The sequence below is a fragment of the Hirundo rustica genome, chromosome 9 (genome assembly GCF_015227805.2).
Source record: "Hirundo rustica isolate bHirRus1 chromosome 9, bHirRus1.pri.v3, whole genome shotgun sequence".
Classification (NCBI taxonomy): Eukaryota; Metazoa; Chordata; class Aves; order Passeriformes; family Hirundinidae; genus Hirundo; species Hirundo rustica.
In genome coordinates, this window is record NC_053458.1 from 28,012,594 (window position 1) to 28,035,441 (window position 22,848).

At 54.7% G+C, this 22,848-nt stretch overlaps 3 protein-coding genes across 3 annotated transcripts; 1 reads left to right on the forward strand and 2 right to left on the reverse strand.

The window, feature by feature from the left end:
* Nucleotides 1-56: 56 nt before the first annotated feature.
* Nucleotides 57-3,607, reverse strand: ITPA (inosine triphosphatase). The gene is made up of 8 exons (XM_040072795.2): nt 3,485-3,607; nt 3,346-3,403; nt 3,194-3,258; nt 2,564-2,637; nt 1,899-1,930; nt 1,175-1,290; nt 616-692; nt 57-349 (listed from the first exon to the last, which is right to left on the reverse strand). Exons 1-8 carry the CDS (start codon nt 3,545-3,547, stop codon nt 229-231), a joined length of 606 nt encoding a protein of 201 aa, XP_039928729.1. The 5' UTR covers nt 3,548-3,607; the 3' UTR covers nt 57-228.
* Nucleotides 3,608-6,007: 2,400 nt separating this feature from the next.
* On the reverse strand, nt 6,008-16,991 carry VAMP4 (vesicle associated membrane protein 4). The gene is made up of 7 exons (XM_040073445.2): nt 16,719-16,991; nt 15,409-15,455; nt 15,059-15,109; nt 8,586-8,686; nt 7,992-8,071; nt 7,766-7,817; nt 6,008-6,734 (listed from the first exon to the last, which is right to left on the reverse strand). Exons 1-7 carry the CDS (start codon nt 16,782-16,784, stop codon nt 6,706-6,708), a joined length of 426 nt encoding a protein of 141 aa, XP_039929379.1. The 5' UTR covers nt 16,785-16,991; the 3' UTR covers nt 6,008-6,705.
* Nucleotides 16,992-17,197: 206 nt separating this feature from the next.
* Nucleotides 17,198-21,850, forward strand: MYOC (myocilin). Its single transcript, XM_040073054.2, has 3 exons — nt 17,198-17,878; nt 18,304-18,423; nt 18,511-21,850. Exons 1-3 carry the CDS (start codon nt 17,377-17,379, stop codon nt 19,293-19,295), a joined length of 1,407 nt encoding a protein of 468 aa, XP_039928988.1. The 5' UTR covers nt 17,198-17,376; the 3' UTR covers nt 19,296-21,850.
* The last annotated feature ends 998 nt before the right edge of the window (nt 21,851-22,848 follow it).

Below are 22,848 nucleotides of genomic sequence, written 5' to 3' on the forward strand. Positions count from 1 at the left end.
CGCTGGGCTCGGCGGCACCACTGCAGCAACAAAAGGAGCGCAGAACGAGGCAGCGGTGGGTTGAAAAGGAGCAGCTTTAATGGCATCCCGCAGCGCAGGGAGTCTCTACCGGGGCTGCGTGTGACATGCGCAGCTCCTGCCTTGGCAGGGGGTTGGACTCGGTGATCTCCAGAGGTCCTTTCCGACCCCGATAATTCTGTGTGCTTGTGAGAGCCCACAGCTCGGGCCCTAGCTGGGAGCGGGGTGAGGCTCTGTCGAGTTGCTCTGAAGAAAGAAGGCTGAGAGCTCGCTCAGCGCCCTGTACCGGTGTGAGATGGTGTTCTTCACTGCCTTGGGCATTTCAGCATAGCTGCAGGGGACAGAAACCACAAGCGTCAGCAGCAGAGATGCTACAGCACATCCCTCAGCACCGAGAGCTCCCTCTCAGCCTCCCTGCTTGAGTCAGTAGGGCATCTGTAGTGACACAACCCCTGATCCAGGGGCTTCCCATCACCCACAGTGTTCTGAGCCAGGAGGACATTTCTCCCTGATGCCCTTCCTCACAAACAACTTCCTCTGGACACTCTTGAGCAAGGTTTGCCTTGCATAAAGAGCTGCAGGTAAAACACCACTTACGTCTGGTTGTAGCCGTCCGGCTGAAAGCAGGGATCCCAGCCAAAATCCCGAGGGCCTCTGGGCTCCACTATCAGTCCCTGCCATGAGAAAATACAAAAAAACCTTAAAGACTGCACTTCCCTTTCAGTCCCATTTCAAACACAGATGGACACACACAGCCACAGCTCACACTGCAGCCACCACAGGCTCTGCAGGGTGCTGTCCCCCTTCCCAGCTCCTCCCCAGGATGTGACCAAAATTAGCAGCTCCAGACTCATGCTGGCCTATGTCAACAGTGCTCTGACTTCTCCAAACAAGAGCTAAGAACTGCACCTGAATACAGCCCCGTCAGAGGGAGGATGGGGGCTGAGGAGTGCAGAGTTCAGCAAGCACCACTGAACAAAGGGCTGCACCCTCAGCACCCACCTCCCACCAGCTGCGCTCTCCTCAAGCCTGTTCCCAACATTTAGCGACCCAGAGGCCACCAAAATTGTCCTCAGCAGAGCCAGTGCTGCTATGAAACTCCCACCAGAGCCCTCCTCCCTCAGCACGTTGCTTTCCCCAGGCACACACCACCTACATGGGTCTGGCCCTTGAAGAGCCTCACTGGCTCCTCCGGGTTCCCGCTGCTGAAGGCGAAGGTGCAGAGCGCGTAGGCAGACTTGTCCTCAAAGCCAGCCAGCAGCTTGTACAGGCCTGAGGGACACAGAAGGGACCCTGCAGTTAGTGCTGCTCCCTGGCAGCACAGCACATCCACCCAGGCACAGACGGATGGAGTGTTCCACATTCCCAACCACCACAGGAGGTGACAAAGCTCAGGCACCGGGATGTTCTTGGAAAGATCCGTGCCGTGACTGAAGCCAGAGCCCCAAGATCTCATTTCACAGTGTGAATTTAGAAAAGGAAGCAACCCAGGAAGGACTAAAGCCCCCAGTGATTGAATGTGATTAATGCTCATGTTAATGAGACCAGCACAGGATTTGCAGTCACGCTATGAACTGTGGGATCAAGGCCCAGCAGGGGAGGGGAGCATTAGTGGAGAGGGGCTCGCCCTGAAGTCACAGGGAGCAGGAGGTCTTCCAGGTCACACTGAGGACCAACAAGATGCTCCCACGAGCCCTGCCACCAGCCTGCAGAGGCAAGACTCTGAGAATCCAGGGATGAAATTACTGGGAAAAATACAACATCCCGGGAAGGTGGGCACAGAAGAGGCTCAGGAACCTGTTGGTTCCCCCAGCATGCAGGGAGCCACTTCAGGGGCAAAGGAATGGGTCACACACAGAGCAGTAGCATGAGGGCAGTACCTTCTGGCTTGAGTTTCTCCAGGAACCATTTTCTGAAAAGGAAGGCAAGAGGGAAGATCATTTTTTGCCACTATCTCTCAGAAACACAGGCATCCTGGCGACATTGGTGCTTACATTTTCATAGGCCTTTGAATCCCTCTCAATGTGCTGTTATTTTTACTGTTATTTTTGCTGTTATTATTACTCATACTCATATTTTACCAGGAAGGACAGACTTATCTCTTAAGCTGAAGGGGACATAGTGAAAACAGCAGTGGGGTATTTAATTTACTGCATCCTAGGGTCCATATAAATACATAATAACTTTGTTATCTTGTGGATTAAAGCTGTCCCTATGAGAACCTACAGGGCACTCACGACAGAGTGCTGCTGAAAGGCTTGGTGCCTGTATTGCACAGAGCCTGCTCTTTGGACAGGTTCCCCAGCTGCCAGAACAGACACCACAGATTGGAAACCAGAGCTAACAACCCAGGTCTGTCTCTCCATTCCTGCTCTGTGACTTACAGCAGGGCTCAGAGAATTCAGTCCGGCCCCTGAGGGGCAGGATGAAGAGCAGGGCACAGAGCAGCAGTCACCTCCCTGACCCCACTGCTCCTGGAGTGTGGAGCCAGTCTGTGCTCCTAATCCCAGCACGTGAAAGGGGAAATGGGTTCCCTCTTACTTACATGTAGGGTCCTGGAAGGCCCCCCAGGGCATTGAAGCACAGGCAGGTGTCCTCTACTATAACAGGTCCCTGAACCTACAGTGACAGCCCAAGAGAAGGAGAACATCAGATCTGCAGGAAGGCACTGCCCCCAAGCCCCTTGCTCTATCCCATCCTCATGTTTCCACTTGACCTCAAAAGTAACATGCACCAGACACAACCAAACCCCAACCCTCCCCATGCAGGCCAGAGCAGCTGAAGGACAGCAAGGGAAGGTTTCATACGGAGAAAAGGAGCAGAGCTGAACACTCCCTGCCGTCCTGGAGGACAAGGAAAGGGAAAGCCTGTGTTCCAGAAGCATGCTTGCACTGTTCTCGAGTCTCAGCCCTCACTTGGTTCTTTCAGGACCACCCATCCCAGAGACAGCTCTGGAATGTTCAGCAGACATAAAACTCTTTGCCATGCAGCCACCAGGCCTGGACTAAGGAGCTTCCATGACCTCCTGCTGCTAGAGGAACACAGTATAAACCAGAACAGCCGGGTGATGGGAGAGCAGCGAGGCCAGCTCGGGCCATTTCGGATGCTTCAGTGTCCCTGTCTGGGGTCCCTCCACACCCATCCCGCCGGGAAAGGGGAAAAAGCAGCGAGTGACCTGCCGGGCGGCTTCGCGGCACTTCTGCACCGAGATCTCGTCTGGCTCCCCCTGGTACTCGGGCACTGCGGACACAGGGATGGAGCGGTGCTGAGCAGACGGCAGGGACGGGACGAGTGGCCGCATCCCGCCACGCCCTGCCAACAACTTACGGTCAATCTTCTTCGCCACCAGCGTGTAGGGAGAGGAGTCCCCGAGGATCTGCGTGACCTGCGCAGGGAGAAGGCAGTGAAAAGAAAGGGAGGGAGAGATGCAAACCGCCTCTCCAGGCCCCGCTCCCGCCGCCCTCACCTCCTCCAGTTTCTTGGCGTTGCCCGTCACGAACACGACGCTCCGTCGCACCGGCGCCGCCATGCTGACCGCGCGCACCGCCCCTGCGCGCCCAGCCGCCAATCAGCGCCCGCGGCGCCACCGCTCCCCTCAGCGCTCGACCAATAGGGAGCGCGCCCGCCCCGCAACGCCCAGCCAATGGGGAGGGCATCCGCCCGCGCCAGAGAGGCGGGAACTGCCGGCCCGCGGGGGGCGCGCGGAGGGCGGGGCCGGTCGTCGCGGTAACCCGCTGCCCTCACGGCCCCGGCCCCGGCCCCTGTTTACAGCCCTGGCCTTTAGAGCCCGCGCTGCTTTTCCTGACGCAGAATCAGCTGTAGTTGGGGAATCGGGAAGGGGATTTTCCTCCAAGCTGTATTGCTGTTCAGCCTCCGACCTCTGCCGCCTCTCTGCGCTGTCATCAGGTTTCTTGTGTCGGAGCGATAAAGTTCCGTCGTTGTTGGTTTGCTGCTGGTGGTGCCTCTCGCAGCCAGAGCTGTCCCTTGGGAATGTCTGTACTCAGGACAGTCCCAGCACTGAGTGACTTGAACCTAAAACTGATCAACACCCAATTCTAGCACCTCAGGGCACTGCACTGATGGCTTGGGTTGTGGCAGCTTTTCTTGCCCCACATCTCAGGTAAATACAGGCCCAGCTGGTGGCTGTAGCAAAAACTCCAGGCCTCGAGTCAAGAGTTCTGCCCACGGGGCCGGTGTGGAGCCCTGCAGAAACAGGTCAGTGCAGGGCCCTGGGAAGGAGCAGCAGCAGCAGCGTCCCAGCTCTCCCACCGTGTCCCCACGCCCCTCCTCAGCGCCAGACCCTGCCAAAGCTCCTGCTTTGCAAGGTGACTCCTCAGGAGGGACTTCTTTCCCCCGGGCTGCTCAGCTGCCACAGCCAGGAGGCCTCTCTGCACCTGTGTCACATCCCTGCAGCCCCCTTCCCTCAGGCATGGGGAGCCAGGGTCACACCACAGGCTCACACCAGCAATCCCAGCAGGAGGAATGCATGGCTTTCGCCAGAAGATGCCATTCCCTGTACAAAAGAAATCATGAGGAAAACAGCAGCTGAGGGTCTGTCCTCTGCACAGTGCAGGAATGGGTAAAACAGACCCAAGGCTTGGGTGAAGGAGTTGTTTTTGTTGTAGAATCTCCTTCATAACATCTCCTAAGTGAAAACCAATCCCCAAGCATGCAGACACTGCTGGAAACAACACCCCTTTCTGCTGACTGCAGTTCTCCCTGCCACCAGTCCAGAGTGGGCCAGCACAGGCTGCAACATAAAACCACAATACCAAAGGAATATGTGGAGGACTGCTCTGTACCACCCCAAGAGCAGACACTGCTAATGGTCTTTCTGGCCTTGTGGGGGGAAAAAAAAAAAAAATCTATAAAACTTGCTTAGCAAATTCGATCCTGATGATTCTGACCAGGACTCGCGTGGCACCAAGGTCCTGCTGTGGGTGGCAGCAGCAGCAGCAGCAAAGGCAAGGCTGGGCTGGGGGAGAAAGGCAGAGGCACTGGCAGGGCTCTGCAGCAGCAGGAGTGAATTAACTCACTTTGCAGTTGGCAGGACATGGTACCAAACATCTCAGCAGTATCTGCAGCCCCCCTGGAGACAGACACAGTCCCTCCATATCCACCTTCATGATCCCTTGCAGGCAGAGAGTAGCCAAAGGCATAGGTAGGACAACTTTTGTCCCTTCCACGGAGTGTATGATGTTAAAAACAGCCTATACTCCAGGAGGAAAAACCCAGCTTGCCTTCCTGATTCTCACCTGGGGAGATCAGGTCTTGCAGAGGGGAAAAGCCCTGCTTATATTCCAGCTGGGCAAGGGAGCTTGTAGTCACATTCAACCCTCCAGCCTGCTGTGCTCACTCATGATCCCTTTCTCTGCATGGGGCAGCACTCAGGTAGAAACTGTACAAGGTCGTGGCGGCAGGGCAGAAGAGGAAGCTGGGACATGGCACTGGAAATTCTCTGGGGCACCATTTCCCCTCTCCAGAATTATTTCAAACACGTGCTTAGCAGGACAACGGTTCTCTGATTAGAAATGACCAAAAAGAGAACCAAAAGAGCTTGGCTCAGCTAAAGTGCCAAGCTCAGGGATGGAAAGGAGAAGGCTCCCAAAAATAAAAGGCCAACAGAAATGCCACCAGCACTTGAGACCAAGGCTGGAAACAGCCAAAGCACAGCGGTCCCTACAGGTCCCCAGTACCCATGTCTGGGAATAATCCCCACCCCACTGGATCACAAGGAAGCAAAATGGGCTCAGGACCACAACCACCACATCATGGTGAAGGGCTCCTGAATATGAACTGGGCTTGTTCACTGTGAATGGGTGTCAGGAGAATTGTTCTCCAGCTGTGTCTTTATATAATCGTGCTGCTTACTGGGTTTTACACACATTTCTTACTTTTGGTTAAGAACACACAGAAACAGGGACTCCCAGCCTTGGAGAGCCCTGAATGTCCTCCAAAACTTTATGAAGACATGCAAAAATTCCACATGTACAGTCAAAAATAGGTTTACTGGAATGTTTTTAGTCACAGCTGTAAGCAGCAATACTGAAAACACTGAGCTTGTGCATTCCCATGGCAGGACCAGAAAATCTTCTGGATTGTAAAACCTAATTTCATTTTTTCTCTTTTTTTTTTTTTTTTTCTCCTTTTTTGAACAAGAGAAAAACAACACCCTTACAGTTGCCCTCAAAAGAATCAGTTCCCTATAATATATTGGTATATTTCCCTTCAGACTTTTATCCCCTCCTTTTCTCTGATTCAAACACAGAGTCCCCTCTGCCTTCCACAGCAGGCAGCAGGGAGATGCTCAAACCATATTATTATTATTATAATTGTTATTAATATTACAACTCAACCATATATACAGATAGACTGTAGGGGCAAGTAGCCAGCTCCAAACCAGAGACCCAGAATTCCACAAAACACTGGCAGTTTGGGATCTGAATCTTGTGTTATATATATTAAAAAAAAAAAAAAAAAAAAGTCTGACAGCAGGACAGGTACTCAGCTGGAAAAGGGTTGCTTGGTAGTTCTTAAAACACTCCCTTAGAACTGGCTGCTTGCCACCACCTCCTGCTTCCAGGAGAAAAAAAACCAGCTTCCAAGCTATATACAGATATCTCACTTAAATTACACAGCAGTTTGGTTATCCCAGAGGCAGCTCCAGCGAAGCCTCCAGCTGCCCTGTCAGGAACGGTACTTCAGGACTACGGGGACTGCAAAACACAAAGAAAGAAGCTTTCACAACACACCCATCCCTGCCAGGGAGTCCCCCCATTTGTGCAGTGACAAACACGCAGCAGCTGCGAGCAGAAGTGTGTTCCCAGCCCCAAGCTAAAGCAATCTGCTGTCTGCACACATGCTAGACAACATATCCTGCTACCTTCATCTCCTTCCAGCTTCCCAAAACTAAACCAGATGGGATTTTCCATCAGTCTCTCTCTCCCAACCCTGCTGCCAGCTTTGCCTCTCCCACTGCAGGCTGTGTGTTAGAAGGACAAGAGGCCACAACGGCTTTGCTGAAGGAACAAGAACAGTTACAGAGCTGCTCCTGGACACTTCAGTGGAAGGAAAACTCTCCAGACCCAGTGGCACAGAAGAACTGCACTGCCATGCTGGGCTGCCTGGATCCCTGGAGCATGTCATTCTGCAGACAGAGGGACCAATTATTCCTGCCTGGAAGAAACTTGCCCTGCTCATTATGAACTGTTTGGTAGGAAAAGCGGTGACATCTCCGCTCTGAGGACCTCCAGGAAAGGCAGAGAGCATGGGAAGGGACCAATGGCAAAGCCACAACAGCTACTTGATGGAAATTAAGCAGCACATCAACTTCAGGGAGAGCATTTGTACACAGCAGGCTCATTGCAAGGTGGCTAATACATGTAGAGATGCTTCTGGAAGACATTGCTCTACCTTGAAAGCTCTCCATGTACTCCCACCCGCCTTGGGATCAGTCAGTGCCAACCCTGGTCAGCACAAGTCTGGCAGGGCACTGCCGGCTCTCTTCGGTCACAGTCAGCAGCACCTGGACTGAGCCTGCTCCTCTGCGTGCACTCTTAAGCCTTGCAGAAGAGGAGCCCAGAATGCTCTGCAGGCACCCCTTACGGTGACTCAAGGCAGAGTGGAGCCCATGGAGTGGCTCAGGTGCTGTCCCTCAGGGACAACAGCACCAAGGCGTCACTCACAGCGTGCAGTGCCACCAGTATGCGCATGCCAGGCATGGCTGGGGTGAGGTGGAGCTACTCACCGATGATCACGAGCAGGAGAATGACCACCACCATGGCTATGATCGCCTTCATCTGCAAGAGGAGCACACACGCACCTTACACAGGTAGCTGCTTCCACCTGAAAGGAGGCCTTTGCCTCCCAGCACGTCTTCAGCTGGGAAGCAGAGCTCCTCCACCTCTTCCCAGAGACAGGCAGGTCATCACCCTTCCACAACCCCAGCCCTGCCTGCTCCCCTTCTTGCTCACCTTACAGTCTCGCCACCACATCTGTCTCCGGAGATGCTTGGCTCTTTTGCTGAAAGCTGCTGCATTGTCTGATAAACTGTCTGTTAAAGGAAAGAAGAGAGTCAGTTCAGTGGTGCACACACTGTCAGAACACCCACTCACCTGTTCTAACTCCACTGAGTTCTATGCAATAGAAGACCCAACCACAGCATGATTCACCAAAGCCACAGCAGGGTCAACATGACGCCCGTCACCAGAGCACACAGACAAGTCCCACTGTGCTCCCCCTGTACTGGCTGCTCTCTGAGGACAGGAACTTGCCCTGCAAGCCAGTGGATGGTGCCAGAAGACAGACCAATCTACCTTTGCTTGAAGGACCAACTAGATCCCAGCACCCAGACACCTCCAAACTAATGTCTCTGCACAGAGCAGCAGGTAAAGGTGGAGAGAGTCAGCAGAAAGTCAGATCTGCAGGCCAAGGCTGAGCAGCAGCACTCTCAGGAAGGACAGAAATGTAAGCCCAGGTCTGACATTAGGTGCTTTCAGAACTGAACCAGGTTAACCTGGCTCAGCAGCCAGGGGAGCAGGCCAGCAGAGCTGTGTTTGACATCGCACCTGATTTATCCTGCAGGTCGTCCAGCCGCTCGCCCCTTTCGATCACCTTGGTGATGTTCTCCTGCATGACATCGATGACTTCATCCACCTGGTTCTGGACACTGGGGCAGGGCAAAGGCAGCATGAGAGGCAGAAGTGAGCACCAGAGCTGCCCAGCTTGGCGGGATCTGAGAGCTCACCCACAAAAATGAAAGGACGAACAGTAGGAAGAGGTTGATGGGATGCAGAGAAAGCCAGAGGCATGGCATTGCATGGGGTGGATCTCTGGCAATCCCAGGAAGGGCAAGGGAACACAAGGGGCTCAGAGAGAGCACTGGGAAGTCAGCACAAGCGGGACACCCTCTCTAACACCTTTAACACACACATGCAGTATGAAAAGGCACTAACTGCTGTTGGTGGGCACCTCTGCTACAGAAGAGCTTACACAGGGGAAAGAAGGAGTATAAAAACCATACCTTATCTATCTACATTTCACAGAACCCCACATCACACCTTTGCTCAATAACTAGGGGTGAAATTAAATCAGTTCCCTCCTCCAGGAACTGAGTTGCTAAATTAAACCCACTCTGCCAGGGGCATCAAGAGGATAGCAAAGAAATGGCTGACATGAACTAAACCAAGTTATAATTCATCTTCTCATAGGTTACGCAACTCTGTGGGTAGCCTTCAGTGAACAGTAGCCTAAATCACACCCGTAGGCTTATTAAAAATGCATTTATTCACTTCAGAAAAAAAAAAAAAACAAAACCTAGAAAAAACCTAGAGAGAAAAATTTTCCCAGTGGAAAAGTACTGCTCCATTCTGGTTTGTATTTTGGAGCTAATACATGTTTATTTTCCTGGAGATAGAAATGAGGATTTTCTTGAGGCCCTGGGGATAACAATGCATTGTTTTAGACATACCGTTCCCAGAAAGGCAACGGCAGCAGCAGGATCTTGGAGGCAACAAAACAGAAATAGCTCCAAAGAGAAACAGCGTATCCTCCCCCACAGCCCACAAAACTGGGGCCAAGACAGACTCCAGGACAGTCAATGGGGCACTGCAGAACCAAAAAACAGGGTCTGTCCTCGCCACCATGCATCTAATTCATTAATGAATTCATTAGAGACATAGGTTCACTCTGACCTATTTCTCCTACCAGCTACATGCCTCTCACCAAGCAGACACCTGTGCTGATGAGGAGCAGCTGCAAGCAGCAATAGTGGTCACATCACTCGCTCACATTTACTTACTGTTCCAAATACAGGTGAAAATAGTCATCAAAAGGCATTTTTCTCCCCAGAAAGCACTAGAAAGAGTTCCACATCTCTAAATATGAAGGGGTTTCCCATCTTAGCCTTTCAGGTCGAGCTCTCCAGCACCACTGCACTGTGGCTTCCAGAGCTAGAAGAGGGCAGGCAACTCCTCTGAAACCAATTTCTGAGTCAAAGGCATATGCTAGACTCCAGCAGTACATGTAAAAATTTGCTTTATTTAGGACAGTATAAGCAAGGAACCTGCCTTCTCTGCTGCATCACAGAGCCTGTGGGAGCAGCATCTCTGAACCCACCTACACTGTGCGGTGGCAGCTCCCACCCTCCACGCTGACAGGAACCGCTTGCCAGGAGCTCCTTATCGGGAGGGGAAGGGCACAGATAACCCCCAAAGACCTCTCAGCAGGAACTGCCCCGTGCCCAGGAGCCTGCTCTGATCCACTGCTTGTTTTACAAAGCACGAGGCGAGCGGCAGAGCTGCCGCGGTCGGCAAAGCTCAGAAGGTGGCACTGGGGATGCAGACAGACGCTGCCCAGGGAACACGCGGCAGGGCCCTGTGAAGCCAAGAGTCCAACCCAGACAGCACACACAGCCCATCCCTGGGGCACTGGGTGACAAGCAGGCACGTTCTGCAAGGGGCTTTCCCTACCTTGGCATGAGTCCCAGCAATGCAGCTACAGCTTGGGGGAGAGGAAAAGCACCAACATCTGCTACCCCAGATGAGCCAACTTGGCAAAACCTCTAAGCCTCAAACATCGGCTTCACGCGCAGAAGTCTACATTTGCAGTATGTAAATATTTCTAAAATCAGTTTCTGGCTTGAAAATAGAGACATTTCCTCCCACAACAGATTTGTAACCAAGTTATCCTGGTACAACCAACAAGTGAGAGCACACAAGGTTACCGTGCATCTAGGAACTTGCAGAGCAATGTAACACCAAGGTCAGAGCCTTGAGGGGTGCTGCTGCAGTCCTGAGACACCCCAAAGTGTTGGAGGCAAAACAGGCTGGTAAGTTAGAGCTGCTGTGGTGGTTTAACAGCATCTAGGGGAGAGCTACAGGGCACAAACCCTTGCTGCCCAAGCTGCTGCTCAGCATCCTCTCTCTTCTCACTTGAGCTGCTGGTAAAATGCTATGGGCTCTTGTTACCTGCCCAAACCCAGCTGTCCCCAAGAGAACAAAACATTTCACAGATGGAGAATGGAGGCACAAAGAAATCAAGGCCTATGAACTCCCACAAATGTTGAAGTGTTGCCTCCCATGGAACACAGATGCATTTGGGTAGTGTGGTTTGCCATCTGGGGAAAAAACCCCAACAAAACAACAAAGCAAAGAACAGGAATGAAGAGGCCAAGCCAGGGAAATTCAGACCTCCACACAGCACCTTAACCAGAGCTTAAGCCAGCCCTTTCTTTCTGCTCTCTCCCACCCTTCCCTGCTGCCTCTCCAGGAGGGGGCTGAAAAATGCTCAGCCTATGTATTAGCCCAGCAGCTCCAGAATGAATTCAAAAATTCCCACTAGTCTGGCTTGCCTGAGGTACGAAAGTCAAGTCACATCAAGAAGAAAATATTTTCTTGTTTTATTTGGCAAGAGGGAATTAGTCCTCTAATACAAAGTGTATTTCCTGTTGGGGAGCTGCGAGCTTTTGACACATACACTTCATGTGCTTCACTCCTGCCAGATTTCCAAGAGAAATAAAGTGGAATAAATACCTGCCAGGAAAGGGAGCAACACAGACACATGAAATATGTCTCCCATGACCTTCTTTCTTACTAATTACTGCAAGTCTGATGCTTTTAACAAGGACAGCAAGCATATACCATCAAATCAACGAGATCCAGTGGCACTCAGCTTGCTTTAGACTTCTCTTTTCTTGTGCTCTGCTGTTCCAGAGTGGGAGGAATAAGCTTTTCCATTTTGGCCACACTGGGTTAGGTACTGAAAACCTGCCTGGGCTGGTCAACAACAGTGCTGCATTCTCCAGACACTGTAAACAGGCTGTGCACACACCATGGGATGTGCTGCCCGAGGCTGCTGCTTGTCTCCAAGCTGGCTGTTTGCAGTTTTCCACCCCAGTGATATTAACAGTGTGTATTTTGGTGCAAATCACACCCAAACACCCCTCGTTGTGACAGCCACCCAGGGAAGAGGGAACAGGAGGGAGAGCCAAGGCAGATGGAGGGTACAGAGGCAGGTGGCCAGCACTGCAGAACACTCCCCAGCTCTCTGCAGAGAGCCCTGCTGATCCCAAAAAAGGGGTAAGCGTGCTGAACCATGCCACAAAGCCCTGGACTGAAGTTGCTGCTAAGTCCCAGCTGTGAGGAAAACTGCAGTCTATGCCGCCCTGAAGCCTTTCAGTCTTTCATGAAAGGATAATATCCAACAATGATACCTGTCAACGTGGTCTTGGTATGACCAAGATCTGAAGATGAAAGCCTGGACTGTGGCTGGGGTTCACTGCACAAGCTGCAATGAGCCCTGGGAAGCTGCAGTCAGCTCTTGCCTCAAGAGTTCAAACCATTCCTCAAGCCTTCCCTCAGGGCCTGCAGCCAGCCAGAGCCACTGGGGCTGGGAATGCTGACTCCCCAAAGCAGCACAATGAGGGATTCACAGAGACCAAGAGGCTCCTGGGGAACCCCAGCACTGTGCTGAGCCTCAGCAGCAGCATGAACAAGAACCCAATGGCACAGTTTCCTGAAAGAACAAACGTCAGCAGTAAAGTGAGTAAAGCAGTGCAGAAAAGGGGCTGATTTTAGCAGAATTTTTGAAAAGATGGTCTGTGATGAGAAGCTCCTTTTGCAAATAAAAGAAATTCAGCTGGAAGATGAACATCCTATCTTCCCTTGAAAAGGCTCTCGTGCACACATTCAGCACTTCTTCCAAAGCCTCAAAGCAAAGGCAGAGAAAGGAGACCAGCTCTCCCTTACCTGTTCTTTGTACATTTGGGGAAAAGGACAAAAGCCCTTTAAAAGCTGCATTTCAGCTCCAGCCCACCCTGGGGATGGGAGGCCTCAAATGGAGCCAAAGGGACCCCATGTGGCCTCTCAACTACCAGAAGAGAGCCCACCCTGACCAAGCAGCTTCCAGACACATCAGAACCAAGCTCAGCCTGAAGGGGACTGACACCCCCTCCTGTCACTGTTGCTGACTGTAACTCACCTCTTTCCCCTACAAGGTTTGCCGTGTTCCCCACAGCTGAGCTGGCCTTGAGGGTCTCTGCTGCCAAACTCCACCCTGACCCAATCCATCCCCCTTTCCTGCCAAGGACAACTAGGAAAACTTTCCAGTCTTGCCCCTCACGTTTAACGTGTTCCACACCTTTGCTCCCATAATCCCATCACTTTTTCCTCTACCCAAACCCCCACCCAGTTTCCTTTTACGCCATCTTCACACCTCATTTCTCCAGCTCTGTACTGCCATGGCCTCTCTAGCTTTGCCCAGCTATGCCTCAGCTCTTCAAATGCTCAAATTCCTCCTTAAAATGTCTTTGCCTTAGAGTTTTTCAGCAGCTACCCAACCCTTTCTTTGTTGAAACAAAGAAAACTGACTCACTGTGAGACGGGGCATTGATCCCTACAGCACAAGGGCTGAACTGATCAGAAGCTGATCAGTGATCTCCATGACCAGAAGTGATGACTGCATGGTGTAAGTGCTTATTAAACAAAGCAATCAACGCTGATGAGAGCAGAAAATAAATTCTGTTTTGTAACAGATGCTCTAGCTGCTCCATAGATGCAGCCCCTTGATAGCCCCAGGGACATATTCCATGCCACATCCACTCTATCCAGGCAGTCTCTGGCAATGGACAAGCCTCGTGTGTGGGCCATTAGTCACATCACACCTATGGACCCACCAGCTCCTGGCTAAATGCTTCTTTCACTTTTCTTTCTTTTCACAGGTGCAGTGCCCTTCTCTACCTAAGCCACTGCTCCCGTCTGCCAGGCTGAGACAGAGGGAAGAGAAGAGAAGAGCGTCTGTTTTCTCTCACCAACAGGGAACACAGCAGACCAGCAGAGGAGGATGAAGGGATAGACACTACCCCATCTCTATCTTTCTGTGCAGGTGAGACCCCAATCATACACCAAATTCTCAGCTTTCTCATTCATTCCAGATCATGTCCTAGAAGGGAGGCTCTATCCACACTGTCTTACTCCAAAGAGCAGTACCTCTCTACCAACAGCATCCTCACGCTCTGGTGGGAACAGGTGCCCTGAAATCTCAGGGTACAGCCACCTGCCCTCTGCCTCTTGTGCAACTCAAGTGCCCTTCACTCTTGCTCAAGATAACATTGCAAGCACAACCTGATGCTGCTGGTGGCAATGAGTCATCCCAGGGCTGTGCTGGCTTCCTCCTGGCATGGAAAAAAATCCCTAACCAAGAGCCACAAGCAGGCTGCAAACGCGACCCAGTCTGAACAATGCCCAGGCAGCAGCTCCCACACAGATCTCTGTCCTGGCTCCACAGAGATCAGCAAAGGAAACAGAGCAACACAGACCAGGGGGCTGTGAGTATCCCCACACTTTTGACTGAGTACCATCACCACATCTTTCACAAGAAAAACTGGAGCTGAACAAGCATCATCCAGGAAATGACTCGATGGGAGAAGGATCCAAAGTGTTCACTCCTTCCTTCTTGCCCTACTCCTTCTCCAGCTGTAATGGTTTCCTGTTTTCCAAATGCTTTGACCCCAGTGAGTCACTGCTCATCTCCAGGTCACCTGTATCATGTTTTTATCTGGAGAAGAGGATGCCAGAGGAGCAGCTGCTGCCCAAAACCCATGGTCCTGGTGTGCTCCTGACCACATTCTCAGAAGTTAAGGAGCATGTTACAGGATGAGGTAAAAGAGCCTCAAAAATGAAAAAAATGGTGCTAGGAAAGGTTAAAATTCAGGGTTAGAATTCATGCTGTAGAGAAAGAGCCTCAAAAAAGCATGGAACAGGTCACCACCAGAACACAGCAAAGGCTTCAGAAACTCCAATAAGCTACTGTGATGTAATCTTATCCCTTTGCCTCTGTCAACACACACTTTCTCGACAGGTTGCATCAAAGCCGAGATTTTCTTTAGCTGTGGACACATGGAGTAGGACAGGTCAGTTAGAAGCACACAGGCACAAGGAATGTTCGTATGATGAGCTACATAGAAATACTCTGACAAGACAGCAGCAGGAGCTCACAGTGGCAGAATAAATTATCTCTGTGACGTTAAGGAACAACAACTTACTGCCTGATCTTGTCATTCCTGGGTCCAAACCTGGGTCCAGAAGGCCCCCTCCTGCCGGCAGAAAAGAGCAATCAGGACAGAAGGTACAATCAAAACATGTTTTTAAACCAGACCCAAAAGATACAGAGAGAACCAACGCCTTGTGCACAGAGGATTGTTTTCATACCTCCCACCAGTCCCTCCCATGTCTTAGGATACGTGGGACATCTCACTCTTACAAAAGGTCACACCTATTAGTTCATGCTCAAGGCCAAGGCTCTGGAAAAACATGCCAAAGAAATCAAAGGTTTACATTCCCAAGCCCCCAGTGTCAGAGCTGCAGGCAGGTATGACACTGCATTCCAACTCACAAGAAAAAGTCTTCCTCTTCATCTGAGTCTTCCTCCAACAGGTTCCTCTGCAAACACAAAAAACCATCTCATCAATAAGCAATCACCACCTCACACACATTCCCAGCTCTTAGGATACAATCAGCATCCTCTGACTGCAGGAAAGCCCTCTCTGCTCAAGGGATAATCCCAAGACCCGCACTCAAAAATATCAGCATCACCCCCAGCCACCGTGGCTGTCCCATCCAGTCAGGAAATCAGATCCACTCCGGATTTGGAGGACGTAGTTTCTCCTCCATCTGTTGGCAGCAGGTGTAAGAGGGGTGACCCCAGGGGAACACACTGGCTTCCTTGGGCTGCAGGGCAGAGTGGTCTGGCAGCTCCTCTGCTTCACCCCACAGGGCTCCCTGGGGCTCCCCTTTGCTGACCCACTACACTGCATGAGAGGATCCAAACCCCGATTTTTAAAAGCACTGCCACAATCCCACTGTTCCGGACAAAACCATTTCTGCTTAGGGTCTAAGACAATCAAGAGGGGGAGGTGACACACTAAAGGATTGGGCCCAGGGCCCCATCTGCTCATGGTCCTTGGGGTACCAAGTGGCTGCTTTCCCGTGTGTAGATCTGGGCTCCCACCTGCAAGCCTGATGCCCTGATGCTGAAGCTCACCTACATTTCCATCCTGTCACATTTGCTCAATCAACTCAAGCAAACCTGCAACACCATGCAATAGTTCCAGCCACTGCTTCCCTCAAGGGAGGGGCAATCTGCTCTTGGCAGCACGGGCTCCTGGTCTCGCTGACAGCTGTCGGGAGCTGCAGCAGCATTTCTGACCACAGCCTAAAGCGAGCTTTAGCACAGCCTGACCCCAGCAGGTTAAATCCACTTTGCCCAAACCAGGCAACTGCTGGGACCTGTATTCAAAGCCTGAAATGCGAGGGGACCGCGGTGCCAGGAGAAAAAATCAGATGTAAAGCACAGGGTGACTTCAATCAAGTCCTTCAGCCAACGTGGGCAGCACAGCCAGGCCGTGTCCCTGCCAGGCTCTGCAGAAGGGCAGGAAGCTGGAGCACACCGGCATCTCCTGGCCATGGATGCAGACTGAAGGAGCCGCAACAGGTTCCCACAGGAGCCGTACCAATGCTGGTGTGACACACACGGACACGCTCGGACAGCCCCGGAGTGACTGAACGGCGATGTCACCGCGCTCCGGGCCGCCGGGCCCCGCGGCTGAAGGCTGCGGCAGCAGGAGGAGACCCGGCCACGGCACCCCTGCCGCGGGCACCGAGCCCGGCCGCCCCACGTTCAACGCCCCCCCGTCCCGCACTCACCCGCTCGCTCTTCACCGAGCCCGTCACCTCGTCGTCGTTCAGGTGCCGCTTGAATTTGGGAGGCATGGCCGGTCTGTGCCGTGGGCCTCCGTGGCCGGGGGGAAGAAGCCTGGAGGTGAGAGCAGGGAGCGCCCGGCAGGCCCAGGACAGGACCCGCCGCGCCCGCGCTCACCGGGCCGGGCCGGGCCGGCGGGAAATGGCCGGTGCCGGAGAGCCCCCGTCAGTCACATCGACTGCGCGGCGCTCCACCCGCTGCACCGAGCGCCGAGCTACGGATGGCGGGAGGGCCGGGGGCGGAGACACGAACGGGGAAGTGGGCGGGGCCAGCCTGAGGCGAGGCGGGGTTTGCTCCGAGGCGGGGCGGGGTTTTCTCTGAGGGGAAGAAGGGTTTGCTCTGAGGCGGGGCGGGGCAGGTGGGTTCGGGTCAGGCCCCGGCCCCCGGCGGTCCCCGTGGGGTTTGGCCCCGGGCCTGCCCGGCCCGGCGTCACCCCTGGCACACGGCCTCGGCCAGCGGCCCCGGGGAGGCGGCGGGGCAGTGCCGGTGCCCTCGCAGGCATCCAGAAGGTTCCGGCTCGCCCGCCCCTCGCCATCCCGACCCTCTTCGTCTATAAATGCGGGCGCCGGTGGCCGGCGCGCTCAGAGGCGCGGTGCCGGGGCCATGCTGGGGGTCTGGCTGCTGCTTTGGGGCTCCGTGGCCCTGGGCGGCCGGGCGGACACCGCCTTCCTCCGCCGCGCCCATGACAGCTCCGGGCACTGCACCTACTCCTTCACGGTCGCCAGCCCCGTGGAGGCCGCGTGCCCCGAGGCTGCCGGCGGCGTGCCCGAGCTGCGCGCCGAGCTGGCCGCCCTCGCCGCCCGCCTGAGTCGGCTGGAGAGCCGGGAGCGAGGAGTGGGGGGCTCGGGGCCGCGGGGAGCCGAGCCGGGGGGCGCACGGGACCCCCAGCAAGTGGCCGCGGCCGCCCGTCTGGAGACTGCGTACGGCGAACTGCTGCGGGCCAAGTCCCGGCTGGAGGAGGAGAAGGGGCGGCTGGAGCGGGAGAAAGAGGAGCTGGGCAGGCGGCTGGAGAGCAGCGCCCAGGAGATCACCCGGCTGCGGGCCGCCCGCTGCCCGCCCGGCAGAGAGGGGTCCGGCCGGGACACGCTGCGTGCCCCCGCCAAGGGTAAGTGCCGGGGCCGGGAGCCCTGTGCGTCCCTGCCGCCGGCTCCTCCTCTCTGGGCGATCCCTGTGCGGCCCCCGTGCTGTGCACCCGCTGCTGCCCCCCACTCCTGGGGACCCTGGTGGGCTCAGCCTTGCTGGGAGGTCGCAGCCCATTGCCCAGTACCTCCCTCCCCACCCCGCCTCATCCCATCTCCTGCCCCTCAGCAGTGGGGGGTCGTAGGGTAGGTGCCGTGCTAATCTGGGGTGTTAGGAGTTCCCCCGAAGAGAATGGTCACAGATGTGCCCTGCTGCGGTGGGAGGGGGCGCCGTGCTCGGCATTTCGGGGGGCAGCAGCCCGGCTCGGAGCCCCCCGAGGGCGGCAGGAGCAGGCAGGCGGTGAGGGGGGCTGGCTGAGCCCCGCTCACGCTGTGCCTGGCCCCGCTGCAGCGCCGCGCTGGGAGCCGCAGCCCCTCAGCTACCAGGAGCTGCAGTCGGAGAGGACCGAGGTTCCCGTGGCCCGGCTGTTGGAGGAGACGGCGCTCGGCCGCCCGGGCAAGGAGGACTCAGGTACGGGCACGCCGGGCCGGCCCCACGTCCCGCTGCTGACGAGGGGCTGGCGGTGACCCCTCCGTGTCCCGTCCTGTCCCCGAGCAGGCTGCGGCCAGCTGGTGTGGGTGGGAGAGCCCGTGGTGTTCGGCCGGGCGGACTCCATCGCGGGCAAGTACGGCGTGTGGATGAAGGACCCCGAGCCCGTGCCGCCCTTCACGCGGGACAACACCTGGCGTGTGGACACCGTGGGCACCGAGGTGCGCCAGCTCTTCCAGTACGAGGAGGCCGAGCAGCTGGCCCGGGGCTACCCCGCCAAGGTGCACATCCTGCCGCGGCCCCTGGAGAGCACGGGGGCCGTCGTCTACCGCGGCGGGCTCTTCTTCCAGCCCCGCCATTCCCGCTCCGTGGTCCGCTACGACCTGCGGAGCGAGAGCATCACGGCCGAGAAGGAGATCCCCGGCGCCGGCTACCACGGGCAGTACCCCTACTCCTGGGGGGGCTACACCGATATCGACCTGGCGGTAGATGAGACGGGGCTCTGGGTCGTCTACAGCACAGAGAAGGCCCGGGGAGCCATCGTCCTCTCCAAGCTGGACCCCGAGACGCTGGAGATCCGTCGGACCTGGGAGACCAACATCCGCAAGCGGGGGGTGGCCAACTCCTTCCTCATCTGCGGCACCCTCTACACCGTCAGCAGCTACTCGGCGCCCAACGCTACCGTCAACTTCGCCTACGACACTGCCACGGGCACCAGCCGGGCCCTCAGCATCCCCTTCGAGAACCGCTTCCGCTACCTCAGCATGCTGGACTACAACCCTGCCGAGCGGCAGCTCTTCGCCTGGGACAGCTTCAACATGGTCACCTACCCCGTCCGCCTCTCCCGGGCGTGAGCCGAGGCTGGCAATGCGCCAGCTCAGCCCCCGGGCCCCTCCTGCGAGCCTTGGCACCCCGCTTCCCTCCCCATTTCCCCCGGCACGGCCGGGAGCGCCGCCTCACACAGCCCTGGGTGCTGCGGGGGGCCGCACGGTGCCCGGCCATATCCCATTGTGCACAAATGCAGCAGAGGGAGATGAAGCAGAGCCAGGGAAATATCTCTCACCAGCCTCGGTAGGTTTCGGGGTCACAGCAGTACCCAGCCCTGAGCGCCCAGCCTGGGCACCTTGAATTTAGAGCAGGGAGAGCTCAGACATGATCAGGGCTGGGCAGAACAGGTGGTAGAAGGGCTGTGCAGGAGGATCCTGCCTTAAAATAAACGTTTTTCCCTAGTTGTGAGCAGCGATCCCCTCTGTGGGGTCAGGGTTTGTTGTTTCCGGGCTCCAGCCCTGCAGCATTCTCATGCAGAGATCTCACAAAATCCACTGGCATCCCGCACTCCCAGTGCCCAGGGGCATCCTGGGGCTCAGCCACCTCCAAAAGTTATCGACTAGGCTCAAAAGCAGCACAAAATGCAGACACATATTGCACAAGCCTTGTTTTATTGAAGGGGGTGGGAAGCAGCCAAGAGAGCAGGGGTGAGGAGTGCTGCAGCCTCTCAGTACCCAGCCCTTCAGCCATGTGATTCAGCTTTACAGGCCCTTCCAGGCCAGCAGCTCTCCCCACAGCAGTCCAAACCACGCTGTTTTATCTGTTTATTGTAGAAAGCTTGCAGGAGGAGGCTCCTTTCCCCCTCTGGTATTCAGGGCAGCAGCAACCACATTGCCCAGGGGCTGTGAAGGGCCCTGGCCCTATAAACATTGCCCAGCACCACTGCTGCCTCACACCTCATCTTTCCAAGCCTGTTTTCCAAGGAGTGTGGGGGGCTGGTGCCCTCTTGTTGCATCTACAGGCTGAAGGTGCTGGTGGGGGGAGCTGTAAAGGCTTGAGCAGGAAAATGCCACATTTTGGAAGGCAGCTTCTGACAGCAATACACCAGGTGTTGGAGCAGTGGAAAAGGACAGAGAACACAGTGGGACACTGATGATGATCACCTGCAGCTACAGGGATGTTCAGTGAGATGCTTCACTCTATTGCTGTCCTCCTGGCACTAACACTGTTGTCTCAAGTGTAGCGTTGTCTATTTGCATATCACAATGAAGGATTTGGTTTGTCCATCATCCGCACACTTTGTTTTGGGAAAATACCTGATGGTTGTAAAAAGTGAGCTGACATATGTAAGCTACCTTTGGTAAGCTGCAGGGTGGGCAGCAGGTGGGAGCCCAGCAGAGAGGGAGGACGCTGAAAGACCCATTCCTGCTCCCAGGCTGGGAATCTCACCTGAGCCAGGGCCACTGATGTCCCCAGGCTGCAGCAAGGCTCAGCCCAGTGTCAGGAGCACGTCACCCCTGTCACTGTCACACGCAGAGCTGGGGAGCCCCGGGGCCCGGGCAGGATCTGGGTGAGGGCGGGGGCTGCCAGGTGCCCGCCGGGGCTGGGCAGAGCCAAGCGGGCAGAGCCTGCAATGCCCAGCACACCTGCCACCAACGACGGGAGAAAAGCATTTCTGTCCCAAAGCAGGATGGGAGGCGAGGCTGGGGTGCCCCTTCACCCCGCAGCTCCCCGGGGGTGTGAGCCAAGCCCCGGGATGAAAGGCAGGGTTTGTGCAGAGCCCCGGGGAGCAGCAGCGCCTCGGTGAGCCCAGACAGCCGAGGGCAGACAGCTCCCGCCCCTCCTGCGCCGGCGCTTTTTCAGGCCGGGAAGTCCATCTCTTAATTGACTGAGAAAATAAAGGAGGACAAGCCAATGTACACAGGATTTCCAGAAAGCTGGGCTGGAGCTGAACAGCGCTGAATACACTGCTTTACTTAACAGGCTTTGGGAAAACAAGCCCGCCCTGCCCGCATCCCAGCAAGAAGCCAGCCTGAGCCCAGGGGGGTTGCTGGATCTGGCCCCAGTCACATTTAACCACCCTCTGGCTCTTGCCCTGGAGAAAAGTTACAACCTTTTCACAGGCTCAACATTATTAAACAAAAAGAAACAATTTGCCAAACAAAATTTCTCACTAATTTCTGGAAGGCTCAGCACGATTATTTCTGATGACCAGAGTCCTAGAAAAGAGATTACACACCAAATCCCACTCAAATTAAAAAAAAGCAAGAGCTACTCCAGTGTAAATAGCCAGGAGCAAGTTATCTGATTAAATGTCATAAAAATATTCAATCAACCGGGGTCAATGACTGAAAGCTCCACCTGGCCTCAAAGGCAGCTGGGCGTGGTCTGGGGTTTTGGAGAGGCACACATCAAACCTGGGTTATTTAGAGGCACAAAATGCCCAAGCATTTACTTAAACTCCTGCAGAAATACTCCCCTTGTTCTGCTCCGAGCACAAAATAGTCCAAAGCCTCGTACATTCCCACAGCCGACTGTGGGAAATTCTGACTTCCCAGTGGCTTTATTACTACAGAATCTAACATTAATCCTTTCAGCAGCATTTCCTTAAAAATAGAACAGTCTGGTGAATGAGTTCCCATTTTTGGGGTGTCCTTTTAAGATGAAACAGGCTGAAGACAACCTCAAAGCAGGGAAACATCACCACAGCTCAGATACTTTTATAGCACATTTTTGGATGGAAGCACTCCCCACATTCTCTCAGTCCCCCACATCCACCCTCCTTTCCAAGCATCCTTGTGAAAAGGTGATTAGCCCTGTTACCTGCTCAGAGGTTCCTTCTACCCACGGCTGCATTTGTGGATTCCAGCACCTTTATTTACTCCATATCACTGTTTTACCCTGAACAGAACCAACCTGGGCAGGAAAGGAGTGCAGCTCCTCTGCTGGCCCTAAGCTGCTGCTTCCCAACCCAGCCCAGGGCTGGCAGCGACACCTCTGACCAAACGTCAGCCTGCCCAGCTCCCGGTGCTGCTTGCAGAGCCACGCCAACGCTCCTGGCTGCATCCCCCCTTTCCTCAGAGGGGCACAGCCAGCCAGCACCTTCTCCCCAGGCAGGAATTTTCTCAGAGACCAACACACCGAATGTTCCTGGTGGTTGTAGAAGCAAGTTCCCTCTGGTGGCCAGCTGAGCATGTGGTGCCTGTACTCGGGGCAGGGGTGGCCCAGGCCAGAGCTCCCTGCACTCCGCCTTTTCCCCGGTGCTGCTGATGCCTTGAGAGGCTGCCTAGAACAGAGGCTAGACAGAGTTAAAGGAATAAAGCAGGCATTTATTTAGAGTGGGTATTTATTAAAAGGATGCACTTTGGGCAGTACAAGAGCCCAGCTGTGGCTACACTCAAGATGGATGATGGGTCACAAGTTTTTACTTTTAAGTTTTGGTCCATTTCCATATTGGGGTTAATTGTTCACTTAGGACAGCCTCAGGTAATGAAGTTCCACCCTCCCAGTTTGCTCTCCTCAGTTCGCTGCTGTTTACACTTTCTGGGCCTGAAGCTGCAATGGAGTCCTTGGTTCTGGGGCTGGAAAAGGATTGTTTTGTCCGACTCAACTGCGAGGAGAACTTGCCAACACTTCATA

Bases quoted from the DNA above. Each gene is read 5' to 3' on its own strand.
- ITPA (XM_040072795.2), bottom strand. From the start codon at position 3,547: ATGGCGGCGCCGGTGCGACGGAGCGTCGTGTTCGTGACGGGCAACGCC. The intron at 1,931-2,563 runs GTAAGTAAGAGG...CTTCCTTTTCAG, and splicing joins GGCCTTCCAGGACCCTACAT to AAAATGGTTCCTGGAGAAAC. The intron at 1,291-1,898 runs GTACTGCCCTCA...TGTGTCCCTCAG, and splicing joins GGAGAAACTCAAGCCAGAAG to GCCTGTACAAGCTGCTGGCT.
- VAMP4 (XM_040073445.2), bottom strand. From the start codon at position 16,784: ATGCCTCCCAAATTCAAGCGGCACCTGAACGACGACGAGGTGACGGGC. The intron at 8,072-8,585 runs GTGCGATGTCAA...TTCCTTTAACAG, and splicing joins CGACCTGCAGGATAAATCAG to ACAGTTTATCAGACAATGCA. The intron at 6,735-7,765 runs GTGAGTAGCTCC...TGTGTTTTGCAG, and splicing joins TCTCCTGCTCGTGATCATCG to TCCCCGTAGTCCTGAAGTAC.
- MYOC (XM_040073054.2), top strand. From the start codon at position 17,377: ATGCTGGGGGTCTGGCTGCTGCTTTGGGGCTCCGTGGCCCTGGGCGGC. The intron at 17,879-18,303 runs GTAAGTGCCGGG...GCCCCGCTGCAG, and splicing joins GCTGCGTGCCCCCGCCAAGG to CGCCGCGCTGGGAGCCGCAG. The intron at 18,424-18,510 runs GTACGGGCACGC...GTCCCCGAGCAG, and splicing joins CCCGGGCAAGGAGGACTCAG to GCTGCGGCCAGCTGGTGTGG.